Raw genomic sequence first — 26,040 nt, forward strand, 5'->3', positions numbered from 1 at the left:
TTCATATGGTCATGTGCAATCTGTTGACCAATCAGAATTAGGCGAGCCGCGTTCAAACGTTTAAGTGCAATTAAGTAGGTTGATAATGAGCCAGCACTGATCAGTGATGAGGAGCTGCTGTGCATATTATTCTGTAAATCATCTAACGACGAAAAAAAGACGTACCTTCCCCCCTCTTCCGTCTATACTGGACGCTGGATTAAGCTCGTTTCTGGACCGCAAGTGCCGCAAGTGCCGCAAGTATACAGTCGTCAGAGTAAAGTAAGATGGTGATCCAGAGGCACATACGGCTTCACACACATTGCACTTGCAAGAAACATCCACACGGCGTCGATTCTTGATCGATATCCAAGCGTGCGAAGGCACAGAGACACAGCACTTCGGCGTGCCAAGGACGCTTTGAAGACGCCGCGAGACCGGCGAAACTTGCTTTCGACTTGGTGAGACGTTTTCTTGCGGCACTGCGCTTTCGTATAAATCTCCACGTGTTTCCAACGGCAAGTATCACGGCTTACGCAGGATCTTAAAGAACGTCTTCGGCGAATGACGACGTAAGAGTAGAAAACCTGTCTTCAACACCCTGCTGCCGGCCTCTGCAACGCTAGCAAATTGAAAAAAATTCTGCATGCAAGATGGCCGTCAATTGGCCGCACTCACGGAGCGGGGATGCGCGATCCAGCAATTGTCCGTTAGCTAACAATTAGCTAACACCACTGATCTCTATGACAATTGCTGGATCGCGCTTCCTCGCTTGTTCGCTGCAGCGCAAGTGAAGCCACCGGACTTCACTCGCTTGGGAAACGATTTGCCGTTTTTGCTAGCCTTTGCTGCGGTTTTCCAGCGTGCTGTAGACACGTTTTCTACTCGCTCGTCGTCATTCGCCGAGGAAGTTTTTTGAGACTCTGTGTATTGTTGAGACTTGCCGTTGTGAACACGTGGAAAATTTTACGAAAGTGCAGTGCCGCAGGAAAAAGTCACAACGCGTCGAAAGGAAGGGCTGGCGGCGTGTTCAAAGCTTCCTTGGCACGCCGAAGTGCCGTGTCTCTGTGCCTTCGCACGCTTGGATACCGACCAAGAACCGACGCCGTGTGTATGTGTTTAGCGAGTGCAATGTGCGTGAAGCTGTTCGTGCCTCTGGATCAGCGTCTTTTCTCCTCGCGGTTTAGGAACGAGCTTAATCCAGCGTCCACTAGCGACGGAAGATGGGGGGAAGGTACATCTTTTTTTCGTCCTTAGACGATTTACACAATACCGTGCACAACAGCTCCTCATCACTGATCAGTGCTGGCTTATTATCAACCTACTTAATTGCACTTGACGTTTGAGCGCGGCTCGCCTAATTGTAATTGGTCAACAGATTGCACACGACCATATCGGCCGCGCTCCAAAGATTTTCATTCTCGCCGTCTTGTACTTTTGCTTTCGAAAACCCCCCTGGCTCCACAACGTTGCCCTATTTGTGCTCCCACGGAATCTATTAGAGTAGATTTGGGACATAGCCATGGTTAATATAGTACATAAGAACACGTACAGATCTCCCCCTTTTATTGATAGCAACTCACCGGAACAGCTGGACGATCCAGAAGTCCGTGGCCGATATATATAAATGATCTAAAGGCATCTACGCGCGACACACGTTCCGAACTTTGGTGCGGCGTCAATTCTTGACCGGTATCCAGGCGTGCGAAGGCACAAAGATGCATCACTCGGCGTGCCAAGGAAGCTTTGATCACGCCGCGACACCGGCGACACGTTTTCGACGAGTTGTACCTTTTGATACGGCTTCACGCACATTGCACTCGCTAAACACATTCACACGGCGTCGGATCTTGGTCGGTATCCAATCGCGCGAAGGCACAGAGACACGGCACTTCGACTTGCCAAGGAAGCTTTGAATACGCCGCCAGCCCTTCCTTTCGACGCGTTGTGACTTTTTCCTGCGACACTGCACTTTCGTAAAATTTTCCACGTGTTCACAACGGCAAGTCTTAACAATACACAGAGCCTCAAAAAACTTCCTCGGCGAATGACGACGAGCGAGTAGGAAACGTGTCTACAGCACGCTGGAAAACCGCAGCAAAGGCTAGCAAAAACGGCAAATCGTATCCCAAGCGAGTGAAGTCCGGTGGCTTCACTTGCGGGAGCGGCAAGCGCGATCCAGCAATTGTCATTGAGATCAGTGGCTAACACCACTGATCTCAATGACAATAGCTGGATCGCGCTTCCCGCTCCCGCAAGTGAAGCCACTGGACGAAACCTGGCTGGGATACGATTTCCGGTTCTGCCAGCGTTTTGCTGCGGTTTTCTAGCATGCTGTAAACACGTTTTCTACTTGTTCGTCGTCATTCGCCGAAGAAGTTTTTTAAGACTCTGTGCACCGTTGAGACTTGCCGTTGTGAACACGTGGGAAATTTTACGAAAGCGCAGTGTCGCAGGGAAAAGGCTCAACTCGTCGAAAGCAAGTTTCGTCAGTCTGGCGCCGTGCTCAAAGCTTCCTTGGCACGCCGCAGTGCCGTTTCTCTGTGCCTTAGAGCGCTTGGATACCGACCAAGAATCGACGCCATATGTATAGCAATGCCAGGAGCAGCTGGGAGTTTTGAATGTTTTGCATTTCTATGGCTTGGGTTAACGTAAATAGGTTATCACTTGTTCTTCTGTTTTGCCGAAAGTCATTTTGAGCTTCTACGAAAACGCTGTTTTTTTTTTTCATACACGATTTGTAGCCTGTGGTTTATTATGCTTGCAAAGAATTTGCAGACATTGCTGATTATTGCGATTGGTTGACAGACATTGAGGTCTTTTGGGACCGCTTGTTTCCCTTTATATAGGAGCTTTACTATTGCCTGTTTCCACACTTTCGGTATTTCTTTTGTGTCTACTGCCTCACAGGAACTCGTTCGGAATATCGTCCATACCGGTTGCCTTTCTATTTTTCAGTCCTTTTATTTGCCTCTTCATTTCCCCCGTGGTTATGGGGGTCTAGTATGGAATACTTCTGTATTTTTCGTTTTCCTGTATGTATGTCACTTCCGGGGCTCGCTTCAGTTTTGTTGCTGCTGTAAGGTGGCGCAACACGCCACCTAATTTTAGGCGATCAGGTTTATTCATTTGTCCACATCAAACTACACTCACTATGTGGCGCGACACGCCACCCAATTTTAGGCGATAAGGTTTATTCGTTTATTCGTTTGTCCATCTACTCGTAAAAACAGAAATGGCGGCCTCTATCTTGAATCTTAATGTCGGTGTTTTGGGCCATGTCGATAGCGGCAAAACGTCGTTGGCGAAGGCAGTCAGCACCATTGCGAGCACTGCCTCGTTCGACAAGAACCCACAGAGTCAGGAGCGGGGCATAACGATAGACCTAGGCTTCTCGTCATTTCAGGTGAGCGCTCCCGAGCACATCCGAAGCAGCTATGAGCACCTACAGTTCACGCTGGTTGACTGCCCCGGGCACGCCTCACTCATCAAGACAATCATCGGGGGTGAGCTAGGGCATCTTAAAACATGCATTCCGAAGAAAAAGCTTAAGTGCGTGTGCAAAGGAGAGCGTCTGCATTGGTGCAGGTGCCCAGATTATTGACATGATGATGCTTGTCATCGACATTACCAAGGGAATCCAGACTCAAACGGCCGAGTGCTTGGTGATCGGCGAAATAACTTGCGACCATATGCTGTTGGTGTTGAACAAGGTGGACCTCCTTCCCGAGAGTAAAAGAGCTGAAAGTGTAGAAAAGGTGAGCAGACCCGTTTTTACGCATACCGAGACACTTCAGTCGTACTTTCCTATCACAGATGACCAAGAAACTGCGAAAAACCTTGGAGAAGACTAAGTTCGCGAATTCAGCCATTGTTTCGGTTGCGGCAAAGCCCGGTGGCGGCGCGGAGGTAGGTATAACCTGTTTACATGCTGAATTAAACATTCATTTCGGCGTAGAGTTCATTTGAAAGCTCATTGCCCTTATGCTTGTGCTGTAATCAGGATGGGGGCATCAAGGAGCCCATGGGGCTGACCCACCTACTGGATGCCCTGGCCAAAGCTGCCTACATTCCAGAGCGCCAGCCACAGGGACCATTGGTGCTGTCCGTCGACCACTGCTTCTCCATCCGTGGCCAAGGCACAGTTCTCACAGGCACAGTTCTTGAAGGCAGTGTATCTCTCAACGATGTGAGTACTATACACTCGATCGTGTCGCGAGCTGCGACTAATTCTGCTCTTTCTTGCACGGTTTGTGCTTCAGATCTGACTATGGCTACAATGCAACGGTATTTGTGTTTGACAGGTGATAGAGATACCTTCCCTCCGGGTGACAAAGAAGGTGAAGAGCATCCAAGTGTTTCGCAAGCCAGTCAACAAGGCCATTCAGGTGTGTCACTTTGATTCTTTGATCGTTTTTTCGTTGTGATTAAAGGGGCCCTGGAATCATATTTAACCGTCCACCTTTTTTGTGGTTTCCACGTCTCTCGGGCTAGCCAGCGGGCACAGAGAGAGTAGCTAAATATCAGTGCGTCATATTTTAACCGATTCATGCAGAAACCTCCTCCACCTATGGGGCGACCCACGGTGCCGAAAATGCTCAAAATGTGAAGTTTTTGGTTCTGCGCTTACTGCTGGTCAGAGCTGCTAAAAGCTACTTTTTAGTCGAAATACACAAAATAAGTAGCGTGAACCGTTTCTATTTTGAATAAAAGTAGTTTTTGTTCAGTATTTTAGATCAGAAAAGAAACAAACCCACTTTAGAAAGTACGGAAACAAGAAATGACCCGTCCACATACCCGCCACCAAGCGGTGGAAAAGGCGTCGCATACTACAAAGGTGTAGGTAGTGGGATCAGGCACCGACGAGCGGCAAGCGTAGAAAGGTCCTGGATATATGCGGCGGCGCTGCGGTCAAATGAACTGGTGGATCTGACCGGTTCTGAGCGTTCCGAAGGCCTTCGGCGAGCAGCTTTGGCTCGCGGTTTGGCCATTTGGTGGCATGGCAGCACGAAGTGGCTCCCGTTCTGAACTGATCTCTACACCGTATTTGCTGTCGTTTGTGGCCAATGAAGTGTCATGCCGAATGAGTGTTTGATCGCACAGCAAATGCAATGCGAGCCGCCCTGGCTGCCCGCTTCATACAGCCTATCCAGAGCATGCTTTAGTGGCGCCCTCGGTAGCCATTGACACGGAGTGCGGCAGCCGTGAGCGCTCGCTGAGCTCACTACCCCTCCTCTAGTTAACGGCCACTCAAGCGACCAAGGACGTCATGAAGGAGGTTATTTTTTGCTTGTTTTTGTAATTTTAGTTTGCCTAATACGTTTAAAATAAAGCGAAATTGGAGACAACAAAAGTTTTATTAAGTTACTACGTTCAGTGCGCTCAGGTTCGTGCAAATTAAAAACCAGTCAAAAAGTTCTTGCAGGTCCCTTTAGAGGGACACTGACAGGGTATTTATGCTCGCCGAGGTTTTTAGTTGTACGTGCAGTCTGGGTGCTAGGGGCCTAGTCAGGTGACTTATTGTCACCTTTTGCCTCAGCACCATGACAATCCTGTATTTTCAAAAGTTCCAATAAACAAAAATAATAAACAAAAAAAAAAGTGACATATGAGAGCCCAACTACCCAGAACAGAATCTGCGGCTCAAAATTCAGTTTCTTTTTGCTCGAAAACCGCCGATCAAGAACTGGCCGGTTTGAGTCGCGCTCACTCTCTTTCCCGTGGTCATGGCTGTTTTCTGAGGTTTCGACACAACCACCAAATTTAATCAGTTATTAGTCATTGAAGGCACACACTCGATATTAAAAATAGAAAAAAAAAAAAATATGAAACCCATTTTTTGTGACTTCTAAAAAGCTGCAAACAGGTTGATTTAAAAAAAAAAATTGCACAGAGTACCGGAAGCATTTTGTGCGTTCACTGCGAAATTCTCAACATGGTATTGTTTCGCGTATCGTGGGACTCGCGGGGCCGGCGATAACAGTGGACGACGGGCATGGGACCTCTACTTCAGAACTGTCGCTGGCATTACCGGCGAATTCTGTCTTCTTTGAAAGAGAAATTTTGGACCGATCAGAAGACTTGGTATTCATCCCGTATGACACGCCTGACCACCAAGCCGATTTGCACAAGGACGTCACTGACCCGTCGCACCCTTCTCGTGGCTGAAGACATCGCTCGCGCAAGCGTCAAGCACGAAGTGCGTACTTCGAGTTGAATATGCACGCGTACGATTTCTTTACTAGGTGCGAATGTGGCCAATGCGTGGTGCTGCGAGACTTCGACCCGGGAATGCTTTTGCTGGAGGAAAATCGTAGCCTTGCGACTTCCGCCACTCACTCTCTCCTCTCCACTTCCCCAACCTCCGTGCGCAGGTTTCGGTTTTGGTTTCGAGCAGTTGCGTTTTTTGGCTTTATTAAAAATATACCATAATATCCCGAGAGATACCCCACATAACATCAAGGGCAAATCGGGTGAAAATACGGAGTGGGCTAACTTTCGGTGTACAAGCAAGAAAAGTTAAAGAATTGCTATTTTTAGGTTGTGTCCCTTCTAAGCTTGTTACGGTGGCGAGGAGCAACGAAGCAAAGATGACTGTACTTCCCAGTGAGCAACGTTTTCTTATATCCCGCAATAGCTAACTAGCCGCATTTACGCCGAGGCTAACATTGACCCCAACACTACTATTACTAGAAGTGGGCTATCTTTTGGTGTTTAAAAAAAGTATAGCAAATCAAGCCACGAATAGGGGTGGGCTATCTATCGGAGGTGGGGCATCTCTCGGGATTTTACGGTATGTGACTCTGTTGCTAAATATTAATTAGTGGTCTTCCAACACTGTAATGTATCACCTGTCAAAAAATTAAAATTCTTTTTGAGGGGTGTCAGTGTCCCTTTAAAGATAATTGCTGAAAGGAGAAGACAGGGAAAGGCAGAGTTTATGAAGACCTGCTAGAGGTGAGAGAAGGCTTACGTGGTCCCTCGTGTGCGCCAAAGGAACGTTGGTGGTCCTGGATCAGGCGGACCCACCTAGCGAAGAAATGAGATGTACAAGCAGGCTGGAGGTTGGAACTGGACTCACTTCACGACGTATAGCGCACGGTGCCTCAAGCTCTGTGCATTGGCCTGTTGGTTGTCTCCACGGCACACTAAAGAGCGCGCCCCATTAACAACATGAATTAAACAATACAGTTTATGTTTTTATTTATTTATTTTTTGTCACTTTTGACTCTTGTTTTCAAACTCCAAGGTGGCAAAAACACTGATGCTTAAGCTTTGCCTTTAAGGGTGGAACAGGATAACGTTATCAAGCCCCGTTTGTGAAGCCTTCTCATATAAACCCGCGTTCATTCCCAAGCATGTGTGCGTGGTCTAGTCGGTAGCATCACGTGTCCCGTGACGTGTGACGTCACACATGGCTGTGATGTCGTGACCCTACCGACCCGCTAAATTTAAAGAAAAATTTTCCGCTAAATTTCGCAGGAATATTTCTTGCTCAATTTGGAAAGTCGATAGGGTCGGGACATGCTTGACATCACGTGTGACATTACAAGTGGCTGCGCGTGTTGCATTATAAAATTTTTTGGTCCCGCCGAAGCCGGATTTTCTGCGATGTGAACCCCTAAATGCCATCGGGTTAAAATTGGTTATGTTCTGCAACATACTGCCTTGCTGCTTCCATTTCTCACTACATACCGGAAGCAAGAGACTGTTTTCTGAAGTAACATGTAGTCTTTCATACGAAGCTCCTAGTACCCCATTAGAAAAATGATAGATCCAATCGCTCTTTGAAGTGAGCATGCTCGAATCTTCCATCATATTTTTTGTAATATTCAGTCAGTGCATCATCTAGATTTGCTGCAAATGCGATTTATTTCTCTGTATGACCGTGTATCATATATCCAATGACTATGCTGCAAAGGGGGAGCACTCCCTTTCCTCAATGGCTTTTGGCCATTGACTGCTTCTCGCAGCGCCTTTTGGCCGCTTACTTTACGCCTCCTCGTCTCGCAGGGCGACCGCGTCGGGGTGTGCGTCACTCAGCTGGAGGCCGGTCTCCTGGAACGAGGTGTAGTGTGCAGCCCCGGCCACCTGGGCCCCACCCTGTCTGTCCTGGCCAGCGTGAGCGGCATTGGCCACTTCAAGGGGCCCTGCCTGTCTGGTGCAAAGTTCCACGTGACCTTCTTGCACACCACCATCATGGCAAAGGCCACCTTCCTCAGCAGGCCCGCAGGGAAGCCGGAAGAAGACCTGCGCTGGGACGCGGAGCTCCTCGGACACAAGCAAGAAGCAGCAGAGGTGGATGCCCGTTTCGAGCCTACATAGTCTATGCAGTGGTGTCTCGATTAATATGGACACCTCCGTTCCGTTGTCCTTGATAAAGAGAAAAAAAATGTGGGAGGACGCTTAAGCTTCGCCTTAAAGGGTGGTACGCGATAGATAAATATAAATCTCCGCAAGCGTGTCTGCATGGCGTTGTCGGTAGCGTGTCTGGGTCGCAACCAAAGGGTTGTGAATTCGATCCCGCTCCGCCTAAAATTGTTAGAGTTTTCTCTTTAAGGCAACTGAATTACTGATCGACCAATCGGGATTTTCTTGTCCCACCGACACCGACGCCGGCTTTTCTGCGACACAAACTCCTTAAAGGACACATGCAAAGGAAAAAAACATTTTTTTTAAACGGCTTAGATGGAAAAAGGACGCCATAAAACAATTTTACAACGAAGAAAAAAAATTTTTAGAGCTATACTTAGGGCGCAAAACGAATTTGTAGTTGGTGCCCGCGGGCACCGCGGAAAAGTGGTCCGTATTTATCACGTGACTGGTCTTTACTTATCACGTGGTGCTTGCGTTCTTTCGGAAGCTTCCTATGGCCTCTAAAGGTAACTTATTCATCTTTGTTTGAAGTATAACAAAAAACTGAGATGAATAAGTAACTTTTAGAGCCCAAAGGAAACTCCTGAAAAAGCGCAAGCAGACGTGATAGACCTGTGCGCCGGTCAGACGACGGCGGCGGCGCCCCGAAGCAGACAAACTTGTGCGGCGGCGGCGACGGCGGCGTGGAGAAACGCGTTGAAGCAGCGTTCGCACAACGCTCAACGTGCGGCGGCGACGCAGCGCGGCGGCGACGCAGCGCGGCGGCGCGCGGGCCTACCATGTGACCAGCGGCGGCTCCCGCGAGCGCCAACTACAAATTCGTATAGCGCCGTAAATATAGCTCTAAAATTTTTTTTTCTTCGTTGTAAAATCGTTTTATGACATCCTTTTTCCATCTAAGCTGTCTAAAAAAAATGTTTTTTTCCTTTGCATGTGTCCTTTAAAGCTATCGCTTTAAAATGCGCATATTTCCCCGGTTCGTCCACAAAAATGTTTTCTATATAGCAAGATGTCCATATTAACGGAGTCTGTATTAATGAGACATGACTAATTCATGTCGGCATAACTTTTAGCGCAGGACGGGGTCTAATTGGAGCAGCGGAGCGAGGCCGCTACAACACACCACTGGAGTACTTTCCTCCTGGGTGTTGTCGTGTGCTTCGCACCGTCGATCCAATTGACATCTGGGGACCGTAGCTTTCGCTCAGCAATGTTGGATTGCGAAGTATGCTTTCCGCAACTTCTCAATTGGATCACTTGTAATTGGATTAGATTGTCAATGACATGCCCTTCTTTGGCTACGCTCTCGTCCACAACAGTTGCAAAGCATCATGCTGTAATGCAATTCCAGGAAAAGTCTTATTGCAACTAGTTGATGGTGCAATTTTCACACTTTTAGGCCCCATTTGCCTCTATATTTAAAGGTGCACCAAAGACTTTTCTCAGATTGTCGGTTTTTGGGGATAACTTATCTTGCTGGCTCCAAGCATCCCAGAAATCGAAAAATTATGCTCGTGCGACGTCTATTTCCCTACTAAAATGTGATTGAAATTCGTGCCACGCCCCTTTCTGAGCAGAAAAATCTGGAGCATGAAATTCAGCGGAGGCACCGACGCCGTGACGACAGGCACACATCAGCCAATCGCAACTGCCTTTCCGAGAGAGGTGGCTTGTCACTGGCTGTTGCACGCCCGTTGTCACGCCGCAGTCGCTGTCGCTGCCGCTGAATTCTTTTCCCCAGATTTTTCGCTCAGAAAGGTGCGAGGCACAAACTTCAATCACATTTTTTGTAGGGAAATAGACGTCGCATGAGCATAACTTTTAGATTTCTGGGATGCTAAGATCCCGCAGAATGAGTTATCACCAGGAACAAACAATCTCAGGAACGTCTTTAGTGCACCTTTAAGAGATGTAGTGCATTCAATAAAGAAACTATACACTCCATTTCACAAATGCCCGCAGTAAAAATAAACCAGGTGTGTGGGCCTTGCTCGGCAGTATCTTTTGGTTGTGGAGAAGTCGTGCATAGAAGGCACTTCGTAAGCCACGCGCTTGTGCCCGTGCCTTTTTCAGTGCTACAGATGTTTGTGAGATGGAGTATAGGAAGTGATGTGTGTAAAATATGAATCGGGCAAGGTTACACAAAGAGAAACCTGAGACGACGAGATGGATAGTTGAGCCTGTTGGTTACGAGACTTGCTAAAATGCACCTAAAAGACAAGGAGCGTGTGCACTGTTTTTCTAGGAAGAATTGCAACAATCAACATATTGAGCTGATTGCTCGACGCGGGGCATTCCTTGTAAATGTTTCACATTCCCGAATTATCATACATAATATTTATTTCATCAGTTTCATTGCACATTAAATTATGAAATACCTTTTTCTTTTAATTTCTTTCATTTTCAGTCTTCTTCAATTGTTCTTGTAACAGCTCTCAGCTGTTGGTAGGTGCAATGTATAGGTAAATAGATAATTAGTTATACAATCTGTCAAATACCTTTTTCTTTTAATTTCTTTCATATTCATACTTCTTCAAATATTCTTGTAACAGCTGCTGGCTGTTGGTAGGCATGCTTCATTAACTGTCACGAATGACGGTTAATGAAGCGACGAAAACTGAAACAAACTGAACGTTTAATGGGGCGAACTTGGCCCAAAACAAAAGTAAAACAAAGGATAACACTAGAGCGTCGCGTGCGTCGATGGCCGTGTAGCGGCAGGATCAAACGCTTGGGCGAGACTGACTGCGGTTCGCCACGCGGAGCCCCTTATGTACATGCGTGGGCTCCTGGAATAATCGGCGGAGAAGGTTCGAGGCGGAGAACATTTGTACCTCGAACAAGCAACAGGAGTCTCGAATTTACCAGAACACTAAATTGTAGGAATAAACAAAAGATGCATTGCTCCCAGAAATTGAACCCTGGCTTTTCGCGTGGGAGGGAGGCACGATAACCGTTAGGCCACGCGCGCGCCGCCTACTTGGCCAGCTGCGCGCGCGGCACTATGTATAGATAAATAAATAATTATACAATTCATCTTCTATTTATGCATCCACACTACTCCCATGCCCTGCTTGGCATCCTCAGGCGCAGTTATCCCCCCCAAATTGCACGACTGTTGGCCCCAGCGAATGTGCCTCCGAGAAAATTCAGCTCTATGGCCTTGCTATCTAGGGACGCTGGTTAAGGACTGTGCAAAGAGGACACCGCAAATGCCGTGCACAACCAAAATAGCATGCACACTTCTCAAGAGCCTCGAACATTGCGGCATTTGCATACGTTTCCAGTGAGGACATCAACCCTAAAGGCAGCACGGCTTTCCTCCTCGCCTCTTTGCTGTCGTCTCCTTCCCTTTCTTGTTTTCGGGAAGTTGGAGACTGACAGCCAAAGTGGAGACCTTGAGGACAGCCAGCATGCTCGCGAGTGGCTGCCTGTACCCTTGTGACGAGCACGCTCCGTTTTTCTGTCCAGGGACAGAAGCAGAGAGCATTTTTTTCTTTGGAAAAAAAACGTCCCAAAGCGAACTGGAGCCAGAGGGAAACCTCCACGTCACCGAATGCTGTGACTGCAGAAAATGTGTCCAGTTTGGACAGCCCTTGAAGCGCCGCTGGAAACGGAACGAAAAAAGAGCGGTTCATCCTCCCCTTGCAGGAACCTGCCAGGGAGACCCTTGTCCTCCTGGAGCTGGAACAGGCGGCCATTTTGGGACCGAACATGCTGCTCATTGGCTCCAAGCTGGACATGGACGCGCAGGGCCGTGCCTGCCGGCTGGCCTTCCACGGTCGTGTGCTACGCTGCTTCACGGACACGCGCCAGCGCGGCGCCTTTGCAGATCTCCCGGTGTACAAGCGCAAGTCGAGGGCGGGGGTGGTTGACCGAATGCTCGGAGAGTCCGAGCTGGTGGTTCGATCGCTCTTCAAGAAGGACACCGACCTGGCCAGCTTCGAGGGCCTCTGGGTGCGGCTGGACACTGGCGAGCGGGGCACGCTGGGGGGACCCTTCGGGCAGAGCGGGAAGGTCCGGGTCTCCCTCAGGGGTAAGTGCGGACGGCGCCCCCAGGTTTTCAATGTTCTGTCGTTAAGATAACATAGCAGTGCCAAGAGGAGCTGTGGTCATTGACAGTGGGAGGACGGCGGGGATGAGCTTTAATTCTACCTCCAGAGCGAGCTTCCTACTTTTAACGTTCTGACACCTGTGTCAAAAGCACGATAGAAGGCAGAAAGCACTTGCTGGAGGCCGGGCATTCGAAAGAGATGCCTTGCTCTGTCAACGGCTACGTATCAACTTTATATTCTACGAAGTGCAAACGATTTACAGGTGCAGACTGTACAAGGTTCTTTTTCCTTCCTAGCTTGTTCATTACGACGACATGCGACAGATTTTGAGAGAGGCAGAGTATGGTAATAAAGATTTATGCATGTTAGGAGCTTCTTTGCGAGATAATAAAGCAGGCATTTGTCAAGGTGCGCCGTGTATTAAACTTTTGATGTAAGGAAAGCCATACTTTTTTAAACAAAAGTTTTCCCTGCGATGTATAGTCCAGAAATTATGCTTTTTGGGTTTCCAAGTCCAAACTTCAACTGCTTCTTCCTGCGCATCTCATTTTTAAACGTCCGGTAGGGATGTCGCGGACTTCTGTCAAATCTGAGGTTTGTGCGAACTTTCGATCTTTCAGGAAATTTGAGAAAGTTTAACTTGCGAATACCCATAATGTACTGAGAGATAGCCCACCTAAAATCAAGAGCGAATTGGTGAAAATTACGAGTGGGCTAACTCTTGATATGCAGTCAAGAAAAGTTGAAAAAGTGCTAGTTTTAGCTCATGCACCCCTGCCAAACTTGTTATCGCGGTGAGGGTCAATGAAGCAAAGACGACTGTACTTCCCAGTCAGAAATGTTCACTTATATTTAACCATAGCTAACTAGCTGCATTTACACCGAGGTCATCATTAATCTGAACGCTATGATTACTAAAAGTGGGCTATCTTGTTTTTTTTTTCAATTTAAGTTTTTAAGAAAAAAATAGCAAATCAAGCCAAAAATAAAGGTGGGTTATCTTCCGAAGGTGGAGCATCTCAGGAGATATTAGGGTAGTGTTGCCCAACTTCCATGCAGAATTTCGAATTCTGTAAAAAATATTTTAAGGAGTAGTGACTTGTTTTGAATTTTAAAAAAATGATTACCAATGCTTACACAATGTAAAAGGAAGCATGTACAGGGTGTTCCATGGAATGCCGGCCAATTCGTTTCTGTGAAAAGTATGTGTCACACAAAAGGAAGCTGACATTGTGTTGGCTTCTACTGATGGGCCTATTTGCAAGAATTAATCATGCTTGGTATAGTTATGTTATCTTGCAAAAAATGTGATATTGGATTTTAGTGTTCTATTATCCTTAAATCCTCATATTTTATGTATAAAAAATAGCGACTGGTCTTCCAATTCGCATTTGAAGACCTCTTGGCGACCCAGAAAGGCAGAAATACCGTATTTACTCGAGTAATAGCCGCACTATTTATGAAGAAAACCCGAGGATTTGCTTTTCTGCGGAACATGCAGATTGCCAATCACTGCGATCGACAGCATGATTCCAGCTGTTTACAGGACAGAGATGACGTCTTTCGTGCAAAGATACCATCTGTGAAGATTGCATTTGTATGGAGAATCATGTTCTCGATCTGGTTATTTGCTATGTTATTTATGCGCAACGCAATGGTTGGCTGTATATGTGTTCTGTGGGAAAGTAGATGCAAGGGCCTTGTTCATAAATTGTGCGGCTATTACTCGAGTAAATATGGTATAAGCCATGTTCATGTGCGCAGTTCCTTGAATTGTGAAGTAGCCTTCTCTTCATTGCAACCTTTTGTAGCTTCAAATTGGTGCAGAAATAAGAAAAAAATATTTTTCCCACCACTAAGGAGTGCTAGTACGCATCTATGGTAATATTCAAACACGTTTATCTCGTTTTGCAATTTCGAGGCATCTTCGCATTTGGCGCAGAAGAGTTTTTGTCTATAATATTGTTTTATGACAACCAAATTTGGCATTCATAAGCTTGGAGAATGCAACTATCAAGGTTTAATAAGCATGTATATTTTTTTATGCATATGAAAACTTTAAAACCTTTTGTTAGCATTTTGAAAATGCTGTTTTTGCAAGCTTTTTATTTTTCAATGAAAGAGTTCTTGTACACATCACCATTGTTCATTGCACTCAGTGCTTGAAAAGGTGTGAATTAGCCTACTTTACTAGGCTCTTTTAAGTCTGTTGCGATGCCCCACGTGCATGCAAGAACATGGGTATATTTTGCACATGCATTGCATCCAGAGCTTAGAAGACAAGCTATATAAAAAAACCTGACGTATGAAAAAGAGATCAAGCCCTATAAATTGTAAAAATTTTAATTATCTAAAAAAAAAAAAAGTCAGCCTTTTCTTTTTGGTGAAGGAAGGCCAGCAAAGCTGTACTATGGTGGGAATGAAGTATTTATAAATGTAAGGATTAAGGTGTGATGGGGTAATTGGTTATTTAAATGATTAAAGAATCAGATGTATACATAGTAATGATCCAAGGTTATTATTTATTTTGCAACCACAGTGACCATGGTCTTGTGATCGCTGTGGCACACTGCCACAGGGTGTATGCTGGCAACGTGCACATTCTTCGTGAAGACGAGGTCTATACACGTCCGATGCCTGGTCGTGGGCACCAAGCGCATAGCCAGGGAGGTGTTCAGGTGTTTGAACACCTCCCGAAATTTTACTTTATTAAAATATATGTAGTATATCTATTTTTTTTTTTTATTGTGTTTGCAATTGCACCAGCACTTTGAAAACCCCCCCCAATATTTTCTGGCTACGCTACTGGTGGGGCACCGTAGGTTCGTTCCTGGCGTGCAATGTCAACAATAAAGTCACCCATCACTACGGCAGACATGTCTTCGCTGAGCAAGACCCAGCCGAAGACGTCCATCATGAATGCTTCAATGTCCCTCTTTCCTCTTGGGCGTCGCGGGGGGGACATACACGACGACGCCCACCGGACCATCGCGCACCTTGACGGAAAACCTGGAAAAGTTGCTGCCATCTATGTCTGGTTGCCGCTGTCGCTCGTAAATAATGGTAGCTGTCCAGAGTTTTGTGTAGTAATGTGTCAATATTTGTTTGGTATCGAAAACTATACTAAAAAAACTAGCCAGCTCCGCTGTAAAAAAAATTTTTTTCCCCTAGTCCACATTCTCTGAATTGGTAAATTTAAAGGCATGGCTTTAATTAAACTATTCCTGGGCATCATCAAAAACCACTAAATCGGGCCACTTTACGAAAGTATAAGGCATTTCAAACATTTTGGAGCTCTCTGTAAGAACTGTTTGGAGTGCACCTCTGCACCAGTGGTCCTGCTTTCCGTGGCCAAAGCGCGCAACTAGTGCATTGCCTCCCTTGTAGGAGAAGGAAGTGTGGCACTTGCCGACAAAATGAAATGACATTCCTAGAACAAGGTCTTGTTTTTGGTTTCACCTCTGCTCAGGTTAGAATATGAAGGGGCACATTAGTTGCTCGCTTTGACCACGGAGAGGAATGCGGGCGAAAGTGTGCATTTCGATAGGATGCCAAAGCCTAGAAGTGCGACCGAAAAGTTTCTTTAGAACGCCGCAAAATACAGCATGCGACTTATACCCTTCGAAGGTGGCCAGATCTAGCGACTTCCCTCGGTGCCCAGAAAGTTTCCAATTATCTGCCTTTAAGCTTACTAATTCAAAAGTTAATTACTGAAAAGTCATTAGCGACCAAATTATACCCAAAAATTATTCACCTAAGCAGAGACCTATAGGATGTCCACCTCTATTTTCTCCAGGAAGCACACTGTTTGCAGGACCGACTTGACCGACGCTGTGAGACTCAACTCTTCCGTTAGGTATCCATCAGGTGGCATCAGTTCATTTTTAATTTCCGTGTGTGCTTTCTTTTCTTTCCGAACTTTGGTTTCATTTTGTGCAAAACGCTAAAGAAGGCTAACCTCGCCAAGTTTGCAAAATGTTCAGTGTGGGATTGGTTCTGGTTTCGCAATTCTAGAAATGCTACCCTCTGTTTGGTGTAGACAAAGTAAATTGCCCCATCTGCGAGGTGTCATTGGTTGTAGCTGCTTACAAGCAATCTGGAAGTACATATGAATTATTGAACAGTTCACATAGGTACTATCAAGAAAATGAAATGCGAAAAGAGGAGCATGTGGCTCGCGGTACAAGCCGCGCCGCCTGGATGCAAGCCTAGGGGTGAGGGTGTGTGGCCTACTCCGATGTGTTTACGCCCTTCACTTGGCACTCCCCAAGCTTTGGCATTACGCCTCTTAGTGCACCGAGAGCTATCACCACTATCTTTGCTCGCTCGGCGCGAGGAAGCTGGCCGCTAGTAGCAGTTCAAGAGGACGCTCACGCTGGTTGAGCACGCGCTTCAGCTGCTACTAACGGTGAGCTTCCTCGCACCGAGCGAGCAAAGATAGCGGTGATAGTTTTGAGCGCACTAAGAGGCGCAATGCCGAAGCTTGGGGAGCACAGAGCGAAGGCCGTTAACACATCAAAGTAGGCCATGCACCCTCGCCCCTAGGCTCACTTCCAGGCGGCGCAGCCTGTACCGCGAGCCACCCACTCCTCTGTTTGCATTTTATTTTGCCCCGATAGTACATACCATCACTTGCTGTCCTGGGCTTACTCCACTTTGCCATTCTGAAGCAGTTTGATGAAAGACATGCTGCATTTGTGTCTGTCATTTCCAAGCACTTGGAAGTTTTTCTTTAGCACATTTTTGGTTAGCAACTCCTATTTTATCATTTGTTCTACTTCCCCTAGATATTGCCACCTTAACCATTGCAGATATTGGCTGTTCGTTCTAGCAATACAACTTCAGTACTAAATTCGGAGGATATGCGCTGAAATAACAGCACTCAGTGGGATAAATGATGTCAACAATATAGCCAAGAGGGGTGCAAAAAATTCTGGGCAGCTTTTTTGACAGCCGCTTTATCCCCTGCAGATGAGCCATCGGAGCGTCTGCGCTCCCAATTTCCACTGGTGGGGCGAGGAAAGAAGGCTCAAGCACCCCAGGGGGACCATCCCCCAGAGGAACGCAGCCCCATTGCAGTCACCCTGGAGTTCAAAAAGTACATTTTTGACCCAAAGAAGAAGATAGTCCAAGGTAAACTTGCAGCTCATCAGCCACTGTCAGCACCAGAACCATGACAATGTCTGCTTTGTAAATATCTTTCCACTTGTTTAATAAAACACTCAAGCAGCCAGATTAGGTTTCTTTTGTTTGTCACAGGTATGAATAGAAATGTGGAGAGCTGTGTAACAAAGAAAAAAAGCAACATGTAAAATAGCACACATAAAGGACTTTTTTCCGCTTGCCAGAACAGCATACTTAAAAACGAAAGAACTTAAACATAAGGTGTACACGGACAGCCGCTCTTTCACGTGAAGAACAGCATACCTGGTACACATTGTAGCATTGTAGCCAATAAACAACGTTCCACTTGTTCAATAAAAACACAAGCAGCTAGATGATCCTCACAGATATGAATTTAAAAAAAAAAATGCTGAAAAGGCAACAAAAAGTGGGGACAGAAATTCACACCAAAAAAGACGTCTTTCTTGCTCGTCAAAACAGCAAACTTGGTATACCATTTCGAGCATTGTACCCAAACAGGAATTGTACAAACCACACACACACACAGTTGTCCACTGATCAATCATTGGCATAGCTGCACTATGTTGTCACACGTACTAGCCCTCCCGACGTAAAAATTTGTTATCAAAGTTGATCAATTGCCATGGTACTACCCTGACAAATGTATTCAGCAGCTGTCCTGAAATAGTACAAGCCTGTGTAACTTAACATGGCGCTGCCAGTCACTTCACGTCACTAGAATGTCCTTTCCAATCTCGCGCATCAAAAATTATCACCGAACAAAAGTTGGCGACAAAGATTGGCCCACTGTCATCGATCAAACGAGTGCCGTCCACTTCAGCGTGACAAGAGCAGTTGACTCTGGGAAAGAACACTTTAGACAGATTCACCATAGCAACCGCAATCCGAGACCATTCTCCACTGGCAGGGCGGTGATGTAAGGAACGAAAAATTGTCGGCCTGAGCTTTGTCCTTGCAAGGCAGGAAAGCAAGCCACACCACTAGCGCAGATGAGAGCACTTTCGGAACCACGGTTAGGTTGATCAATGAACACCAAGTAGTTCCAGCTGTAAGGAGGCTAGTTGAGATTGCCGTCATCGATGTTGCAACTTCGTTTGATCGTGCAGAGGCACACAGGTGGTCTGAGGCACTTTGTGGACGGGAGAAATGCTTCCCTCCATCTCTGGAAGTCCTGGTCAGCGGGGCACAGAAGATGGCATGCCCAGGGGTTTCCCCAGCAGCAGCAAGCCTAGGCAGTAGTGTGCCAGACCAGAGGCCACGAGCACTGTGATGGCAATCCAGCCATTGTAGCGCATTATGATAAGCATGATGAAGAATCCCATGGTTACTTGCAGTCCATGCAGAAGTGTCTGCACCATGTGAAACTTGAGCCTGTAAGGATGGAGTCATTGTTGTATGGCCGATTTTGATGCAAGGGCAGAAGTTACCTTGTTCGGCATAGGCTGTGCCACATGTCAGTATTAGTCTATTCACAGCAAAGTACCACTGCATTCTCATATCACAAAGGGCTTTCAGGGGGAATATTAGAGCAGGGTTATGTCCCTGTTGTGTTATTGCTGCAACAATAAGCCACAATGCCTAGTGATCACTCCTTATATTCTTTCACTTCCCTAGCAGAACACCCTGAATCACTCACTCTTCTCCTGCTCCTAGTAAACAAATAATATGGCTGCTAATGTTACCACTATTTTTTTTACTATCATCAGTAGAACTTGACGTCGTGCATCGGGGAAAACTTTTGAATATTCAGTTGTCCACCCTGCACAGAAATTGTCAGACAAAGACTTGCCATTGCTACATGGCATACTTTTTCTCCCTACACCATACACAGTCCAAAAGCTACATCCCGTATGACCTAAAATCTACATTTATCACTGAAAAGCTTGATTCAAAGCAGAGTGCACTGGCCTCATCCAGCAAAAGCTCAATCATGTACAATGTAAGATCTACATCATGCTCCAGAGAACAGCTAGGCATTCAACAGAGTGCACTTGCTTTATTCTCCAAAGCCTACATCACATATGATATACGATCTACATCATTCATCACTGGAAAGCTAAATGCATGGCAGTGCACTGGCCTCATCCAGCAAAAGCTTCATCATGCGCCATCAAACTTGTGCGGCAAAGTGTACTTGCCTCGTCCAGCGGTGTGCATCCATGGTGCCGTAGAGGAGGTCGACCTGGGACTCGCCTGGAGCGCACTCGAGGCGGCTGCGCTCGCTGCGGGGCTCCCAGGTGCTCTGGGGCGTCTGCTTCTGCACCTCCACCAGGTAGTGGCGGGAGGCCGTGATGGACTCGTACAGCACCGAGAAGGCAGCCACGCCCAGGCACAGGCCGAGCAGCCCTGCGGCAAGGCTTCTGGTTAAGCGGTATTCATGCAGGGGCTAAATACTAAGGGCGGTTTGCTGGTGGATGCAGGTATCCCACCCGATGGCTAAAATCCCTGCAAGAGGGACTTTCTGGTCACACGACCTGATCAGAGGGCAGGAAGTACCCAGCATTCCAGCAAATTCCGCTCATCAGATGGAAGCGTTGCCGGTTGTTTTTGTTCATTCTTGCTTAAAGCAATCTTTCTCAGAATCAACTTTAAATGCCATTTTTTGAAGTACACAAAAGTGGTTAATTTCACTTATACATTTCAAGACTGTTCACCCTCTTTCTGTGTGCAAAAGCGGACCTAAATAATCTAGGCGAGGACAGACTTACGGCAGCCATTTGCCTGTCTCGGCATTGGTTATTCTGCGCTGCATGGTCAATGCTGTTAGCTTCCACAGTGCTCCAACGCTGTCAAACCTAGTGGCACGAGCACGTCGCTTTGTTTGACGTCTCTTTCACACGAAAGCGCGCATGAGTGAGACGCAAGACGAAGCCACATGCTCTCGCAGCAGAGCTGAGCTGTAGCACTGCGAGAGCTACGATAGCCTTGACATGTAGCAAAAAATAGTTGACGCGGAGATTTCTTTACAAGTTCCCGTGCGCATGAAGCCATTCATGTGACCAGAAAATCCCTTTTGTGGGGATTTTAGCTGCTGGAAGATAGCCACATTTACCAGCATGCCGCCTTGGGATTTCTTTCCGGAGTGTCGAAAACGCCACGCTTTTGCGATGTGCTGCGGTTGCTTATGGTCCCAGTCAAGTGTAAAGATCTAGCAGAGTTTGCATGACCATTTACATAAACACTCTGTTTATGAAGAAGCCTATCTGCCCACAGGAGGTGTGATATGCCTGGTATGAACTTATGCATTTCTTCAAAATACATAAGTGTTGAGTCATTCTGGTACCTGAACTAAAAAAAAAAAAGACTTGTCTAAATCTTAAAAAAAAAAAAAAACTATGGCAAGGTTATTTTAATTTTTTTTTCCCTTGTTTTTAGAACTATAATCTTAAAAGTCGTGTGGTGTTGAAAGGGGCAGGTGTGCAAGTATGTGCTTTTGGAAGGTGCAAGATTGCACATGTTCTCCTGCCAACAAGGCATTTTGCAGAGCCACACCCTCATGCCTGCCATGGCAATGGACACAGGTGCTTGATTCCAAAATGGTTTGGACACCCTTGGAGTCCAATCCCATTCCTTCGAGTATGTCGAGTCTGTTCAGTGTTCTGAACTTGTCATTGATTATAGTTGTGCTCTATGCAGACCCCATATAAAGTTAATAAAAAAATAAATGCAAACTGCCAAGCTCTGAACCCTTGGGCCATGCCTGGTCTTGGGAGATGAGGACTTGGCAATGACAGAAGGAAAACTAGAACAGGCTACTCAAAAAGGTTGCTAGGTAGCCCATGAGGCACACAAACATGCTGTCTGAAGCCAGTTTGATATTGCAGGGTGTTGCCAATGGACAGACAGAAAGCGAGACTGTTAGCAAAGCCGGTGACATGTGGTCTGAACAGAAAACTTCCATGCGCACACAGGCAGCATTTGGACAAGAGATAGCAGTTCTCACGTGCATTTATATGCCCCCAAGTCGCAAGTTTTCGGCGTTCATTGTTTACGTAGGTTAGTGACACGATTTGAGCATTAAGGCCACACTTAGCATTTACCATTGCTGGCGGGGAGGCTCTCACCTCCAAGAGAGGAGGATGTGAGTCCCTTGAAGAGGAGGTTCTCCACGTGGGTTGTGAACTCGAAGTAGGAGTGGTGCCCCATCATCACCTCCATCTTAAGTTGTTCAGGTGCTCGCACGCAGGATTGGCTCCGAACAACTGGCTTTCATAAATGTCCCTGACAGAATGGCCAGGCACAGCAGGCGCCGGTACTGCACTAAAGATGTCTCAGTTAGAATACATAACATATGGAGAGTCAGATCAAATCTAATGCAAAAAGTCAGCAATAAATCATGCCCAAACAGGATCATTCCATTTGGGGCTAACAACCAATGCCTACAAGATTAGAATTTCTAGCCAATGGCTACACTATAAAACCTATCTGTTGCAAATGGAAAAAAACACCTTTTATTCATAAGGAATCTGCTGGCATAAGTACACTTCTGGCAGAAAAAAAAATAAAACGGTAAGAGGACAAGGCACAGACAGACATGTGCCCACCTCTCATCCTCTTTCTGTGTGGGACAGTGCCTCCTATACTTCTATTACAAATCTTGGAAGAGTGAAAACATATTGCGCTGCCACCATTAGTTTCCTTCCAGAGTAGTGGCATCTACAGCATTTGATTCAGTCATGTCAGAAGTTTACCTCTTCAGCAGGTAAAATGGGAAATTTCCCCAAAACGTTCTCACTAAAAAGGGTTCATGCAAAAAGTGGCCCAGAATGTGTCTCGCCAACTGATAATGCAAAAAAAAAAAAAAAAAAAAGACGTAAAAAGATTTTTGCAATATGCTTTAAAAAAAGGTATCATGGAAAAATAATTTGTTCCCCCAAAACTTGTTCTTGTTGACCTTGTGCGTAAGTCTCTTACCTATTCACACGCCAAATGACTCAATCATCCACAAATTAACACCCGCATTTTCATAAGTGGTTCCTAATTGGTAGACGGTACATCATATGAAGGGTGCGCCCTTCCTTTCATCGGTGATGCGTGCGTCTAGACTGCATCTCAAAGGCATGTACCTCGAACCTATCATACGCTCGCATCAGCGGAAAGCAAGGTGAGACAGCGGCACGCAGAGCCAGCAGCGATACGGTCCGTATAGCGCGCATTTTCTTCGCGCCAGATTCCAACTGTTCCCGCGGCGCGCCGGGACGCGTACCACCTATCCAACGCCGGGAGCGCCCAAGGCCAGCAATAGCGGGCACCAGCTAAGCGAAAGCCGATCTAAACTTTCTTCGGAACCGGTACGCGCAGTTTTATCTGGCGGTACCGAAACGAGGTCAAGGACCGGACCAGAGGGAAGACGTCGGGGAGTCAACGACCCCAGCAGGACGGGAGGCGGATCGGCCGGTGCCGGGAAGGAACCAAGCGGGAACTGCTGGACGTCTCGCGGTCTTTTCCGTGTTCGAAGAGGAGCACTTTCGTCGTGGTGGCGGAGGGGAAGCTTTCCAGCTGATTCCGCACTGCGCCCGCGGGGCTTCCTCGCACGAAGGAAGCGGGAACTGCGGATGTTTCCAAGGCTGGGTTGGGCAGACGCCGGTTCGGAGCGCGACAGAGTTTTGAGTAAAACGGTCACGTATTTTGGGGGGCATTTAAATATGCCTTCACGTAACACGTGAGCCGCTCTCAAGGATCTCACGAACGAATCCTGCATTTTTCCAGGCCTGCGGCGAGAATTATTCATTTATTTATTCACGGTACCTCAAACGTGTAATTAAAAAAACAAAAAAAGAACTTTTGGGTAAAAAAAAAAAGAAGAAATAGAAAACGGTAAACGAGGCGAATAATTCAAAGTGGTGTGATAAACACCATCATAAAACTGGAAGAGTGTATCGCAAATAACAAAAAGACAAACTTAAAGCCCGAGGCTATGGAAGTAGGATGACATAAAAAGGATGCCGGGCGTAATGAAACCCTTACTGACATCGTACTTGTCAAGGATCATCGACGCACGCTCAAGAAGGACACGCAAGCAAACACGATATCCACTCGTTAACCGAAACCGCGGGCTAAAACATGCATAAATTAAAGAGTAAGCTTGAAATTAACTGCGGTGTTTTTCCCCGTCGAGCGTTCTTGCCACCACGCGCTCAAGTGTAACACAAACAACGAAATACATCTACTCCAGCGGCTGAACTGAGCGTTCAGAGTGCTGTGTAGCAACGAAAGACCCAGGCCAAGCCTCCATATATGTTTACGACATCGCAAAACTGACAGGATATAAGCACTTAGCAGTCTTCAAGCAACGTACAGTTTACACCCTGAATGATCCGGTCCGATTTGGTTTAGAAACGCCCAAAGCGGACACAACAAAGTGCGGCGAAGCCGGGAAGACCCCGCATGCTAAGGCGTACGAAAGAAAGGATGAGTCACCCGCACGAGTTGCGTTGCCTTGACGGGGACCCCAGCGGTGACGACACGACTGAAACTTGTCAATCAAAAAGAAAGCACTAAACAGGGCGTGTGCTCGAGGCTACTGACGCGATCCTTCTGACTCACAGAGCTGACGCCTCCACAAAACACCGAGGTAAATTTTGAAGGAGCACGTCGTACCAGACCTGACTAACTGTAGTGGACTCGCATTTCCACAACGGGCGAACTGCAGGACTTCGAAATCGTCCCACCCCGAAGTCCGGAAACAGCTGTCAGTTCGGGCAAAACAGATGTTTTATATATAAATAGAACCGCGTGACGAACTGACAAGGTTTCACGAATCGCGCCACACACGTTTACAATGCGGATTCGCCTTTGCACAGTTTAAACCAAGGTTGGTTCAAACTGCTGGTGCTGGCTGATGCTAACGGGCTTCGCAGCGGTGACGGATACGAAACAAGAGTCCACCCTACCTGTACTGGGTCGAAGGGATTTTCTTCACAGGCTGCACAGGAACTGCTTAATATGCTTGGGATTGCAGATTGGACGAGGAACTAATGCCGTGGAGCGGCCGGCAGCAAAGTTCGCCGCGTCGGTGCAACAACAAAAACAAGCCCGACTCAATCCAGTTTTCACTTTCAGGCGGCAACAGAGCCGACCGAGCGACCGGCGAAACATACGTACCGCGCAGGCTCCCTCCCTCACCCGACACGCAGCTGGCGCCATCTGTTCGCTACTACAAGAACTTGCGACATCGAACGCACAGATTGGACCGCTACCCTTTTGAGAGGAGCCGGGAACTTTGAAACTTATAGATCTTTTGTAGCTCGTTGTTTTAAAGTCCTGAGCCCTCTCTATGCAGGGGCGGATTCAGTGGGGGGGGGGTCCGGATGTCTTGACCCCCCTCTTGAATTTTGCGTGTGTAAAAATTTAGGAAGTGGAAACGGGGAAGGGGGGGGGGGGGGGTCTTAAACATATGATACGCTGACCAACACCTGACCCCCCCCCCCCCCCCCCCCCCCTCAAGAAATACCTGCGTCCGCCCCTGTCTCTACGTAATACGCTTTAGCACTGAGTGGGGGATCTTATGATGGTGAGGGACATACAAGAAACGACGCGTCAAAGGTACTAACATAGTAGATATTTTTTTTCTTTCTTTATTCTTTTTTTTTTTTCACATTCTAAAAACTTGTTTAGTCTTTCAAGTGCCAAATGCCGACGCAAAACATCGTTTTTTTTTGTTCTGACTGGGAGAAAAGGAGAGGGGGAGGGGTTAAGCGTTTGGCACTATTTGGGACATAACCATAAAGTCAATAAAATAAAAAAAAATAGTTTTGTGCGAAAAACTAGCTGAAAATGTGAAAACAGGGGTATTAAAGTGCACGTAAATCGCAAATCTGATGTCTTTACAATCGTCTTTGCCATTCCTGTACAATAAAATGCCAAAGGCCTGATTAATTAAAAAAAAATGACATGGCGTGGAAATATTTTTTTCATCCACCGAATTTTGTGCGATCTACTGTTGTGTTCTCGAACATGGGGTACAAGCATTTAAAGCTGAAACGTCGTAAAAAATAAAAACAATACAAAAATCAACCGGAAAACGCAACCCCCCCCGGGCAAAAAAAAAAAAAAAAAAAATCAAAACTTAAGGGGGAAAAAATAGTTCCAGCTAATTTTTCGGAGAGCAAGCTACGCTACAGTATCTGTGGTTGGGAAAGGGCGAACATGCTTTTAATGAGAATATAGCATGCGGTTTGCGTGCCATGAACACATTCTGTTTTCCGAAAAAGCGTGAAATAGTTCCAATCATCGTCCACTTTTTGGATGGCTCTTCGCACGTGTGCTTCGACATTTTTTTTTTTTTTTTCGGAATGTCGAAGGCGATATCGCGTTTCTGGCTGCTCGCCCTCATTAGCTATATTTCGTTTTACCGTAAAAGCGCAGTCGAAACTAGAAGACACAGGAATGCAGACGTACTACTTATTAAAATAGCGACATCACGGCGAATTCCCTTCCCTTGATTCGTTTAGCCGGTGAGCAGAGAAGCACACGGTGCAGCTTT

At 46.6% G+C, this 26,040-nt stretch overlaps 2 protein-coding genes across 6 annotated transcripts; one reads left to right on the forward strand and one right to left on the reverse strand.

The window, feature by feature from the left end:
* Nucleotides 1–3,204: 3,204 nt before the first annotated feature.
* On the forward strand, nt 3,205–17,699 carry LOC115329564 (selenocysteine-specific elongation factor). Its single transcript, XM_029991186.4, has 8 exons — nt 3,205–3,485; nt 3,568–3,737; nt 3,796–3,888; nt 3,983–4,168; nt 4,284–4,367; nt 7,993–8,277; nt 12,007–12,391; nt 17,382–17,699. The coding sequence occupies exons 1-8, from the start codon at nt 3,215–3,217 to the stop codon at nt 17,585–17,587; spliced, it is 1,680 nt and encodes a 559-aa protein (XP_029847046.2). The 5' UTR covers nt 3,205–3,214; the 3' UTR covers nt 17,588–17,699.
* On the reverse strand, nt 17,598–24,690 carry LOC115329565 (probable low affinity copper uptake protein 2). 5 transcript variants are annotated; one of them, XM_040499986.2, is made up of 4 exons: nt 24,449–24,690; nt 21,620–21,810; nt 19,694–19,901; nt 17,598–18,926 (listed from the first exon to the last, which is right to left on the reverse strand). In XM_040499986.2, the coding sequence occupies exons 2-4, from the start codon at nt 21,711–21,713 to the stop codon at nt 18,731–18,733; spliced, it is 498 nt and encodes a 165-aa protein (XP_040355920.1). In that variant the 5' UTR covers nt 21,714–21,810; nt 24,449–24,690; the 3' UTR covers nt 17,598–18,730. The 5 variants fall into 5 exon arrangements, with proteins under 5 accessions (XP_040355920.1, XP_029847049.1, XP_029847052.1 ...); XM_029991189.3 differs by having other exon boundaries at nt 21,596–21,810; XM_029991192.4 differs by having other exon boundaries at nt 21,620–21,815.
* Between the last annotated feature and the right edge of the window lie 1,350 nt (nt 24,691–26,040).

Source organism: Ixodes scapularis, unplaced genomic scaffold (genome assembly GCF_016920785.2).
Source record: "Ixodes scapularis isolate PalLabHiFi unplaced genomic scaffold, ASM1692078v2 PGA_scaffold3__209_contigs__length_174095766, whole genome shotgun sequence".
NCBI classification, from domain to species: Eukaryota; Metazoa; Arthropoda; class Arachnida; order Ixodida; family Ixodidae; genus Ixodes; species Ixodes scapularis.

Coding starts and splice junctions, on each gene's coding strand:
- LOC115329565 (XM_029991189.3), bottom strand. CDS start 21,713: ATGGAGGTGATGATGGGGCACCACTCCTACTTCGAGTTCACAACCCAC. Junction 19,902..21,595: donor GAGCCTCCCCGCCAGCAATG/GTAAATGCTAAG, acceptor GCCTTGCCGCAG/GGCTGCTCGGCCTGTGCCTG. Junction 18,927..19,693: donor GATGCACACCGCTGGACGAG/GCAAGTACACTT, acceptor CCATCCTTACAG/GCTCAAGTTTCACATGGTGC.
- LOC115329564 (XM_029991186.4), top strand. CDS start 3,215: ATGGCGGCCTCTATCTTGAATCTTAATGTCGGTGTTTTGGGCCATGTC. Junction 4,169..4,283: donor GCAGTGTATCTCTCAACGAT/GTGAGTACTATA, acceptor TGTGTTTGACAG/GTGATAGAGATACCTTCCCT. Junction 12,392..17,381: donor GGTCCGGGTCTCCCTCAGGG/GTAAGTGCGGAC, acceptor TATCCCCTGCAG/ATGAGCCATCGGAGCGTCTG.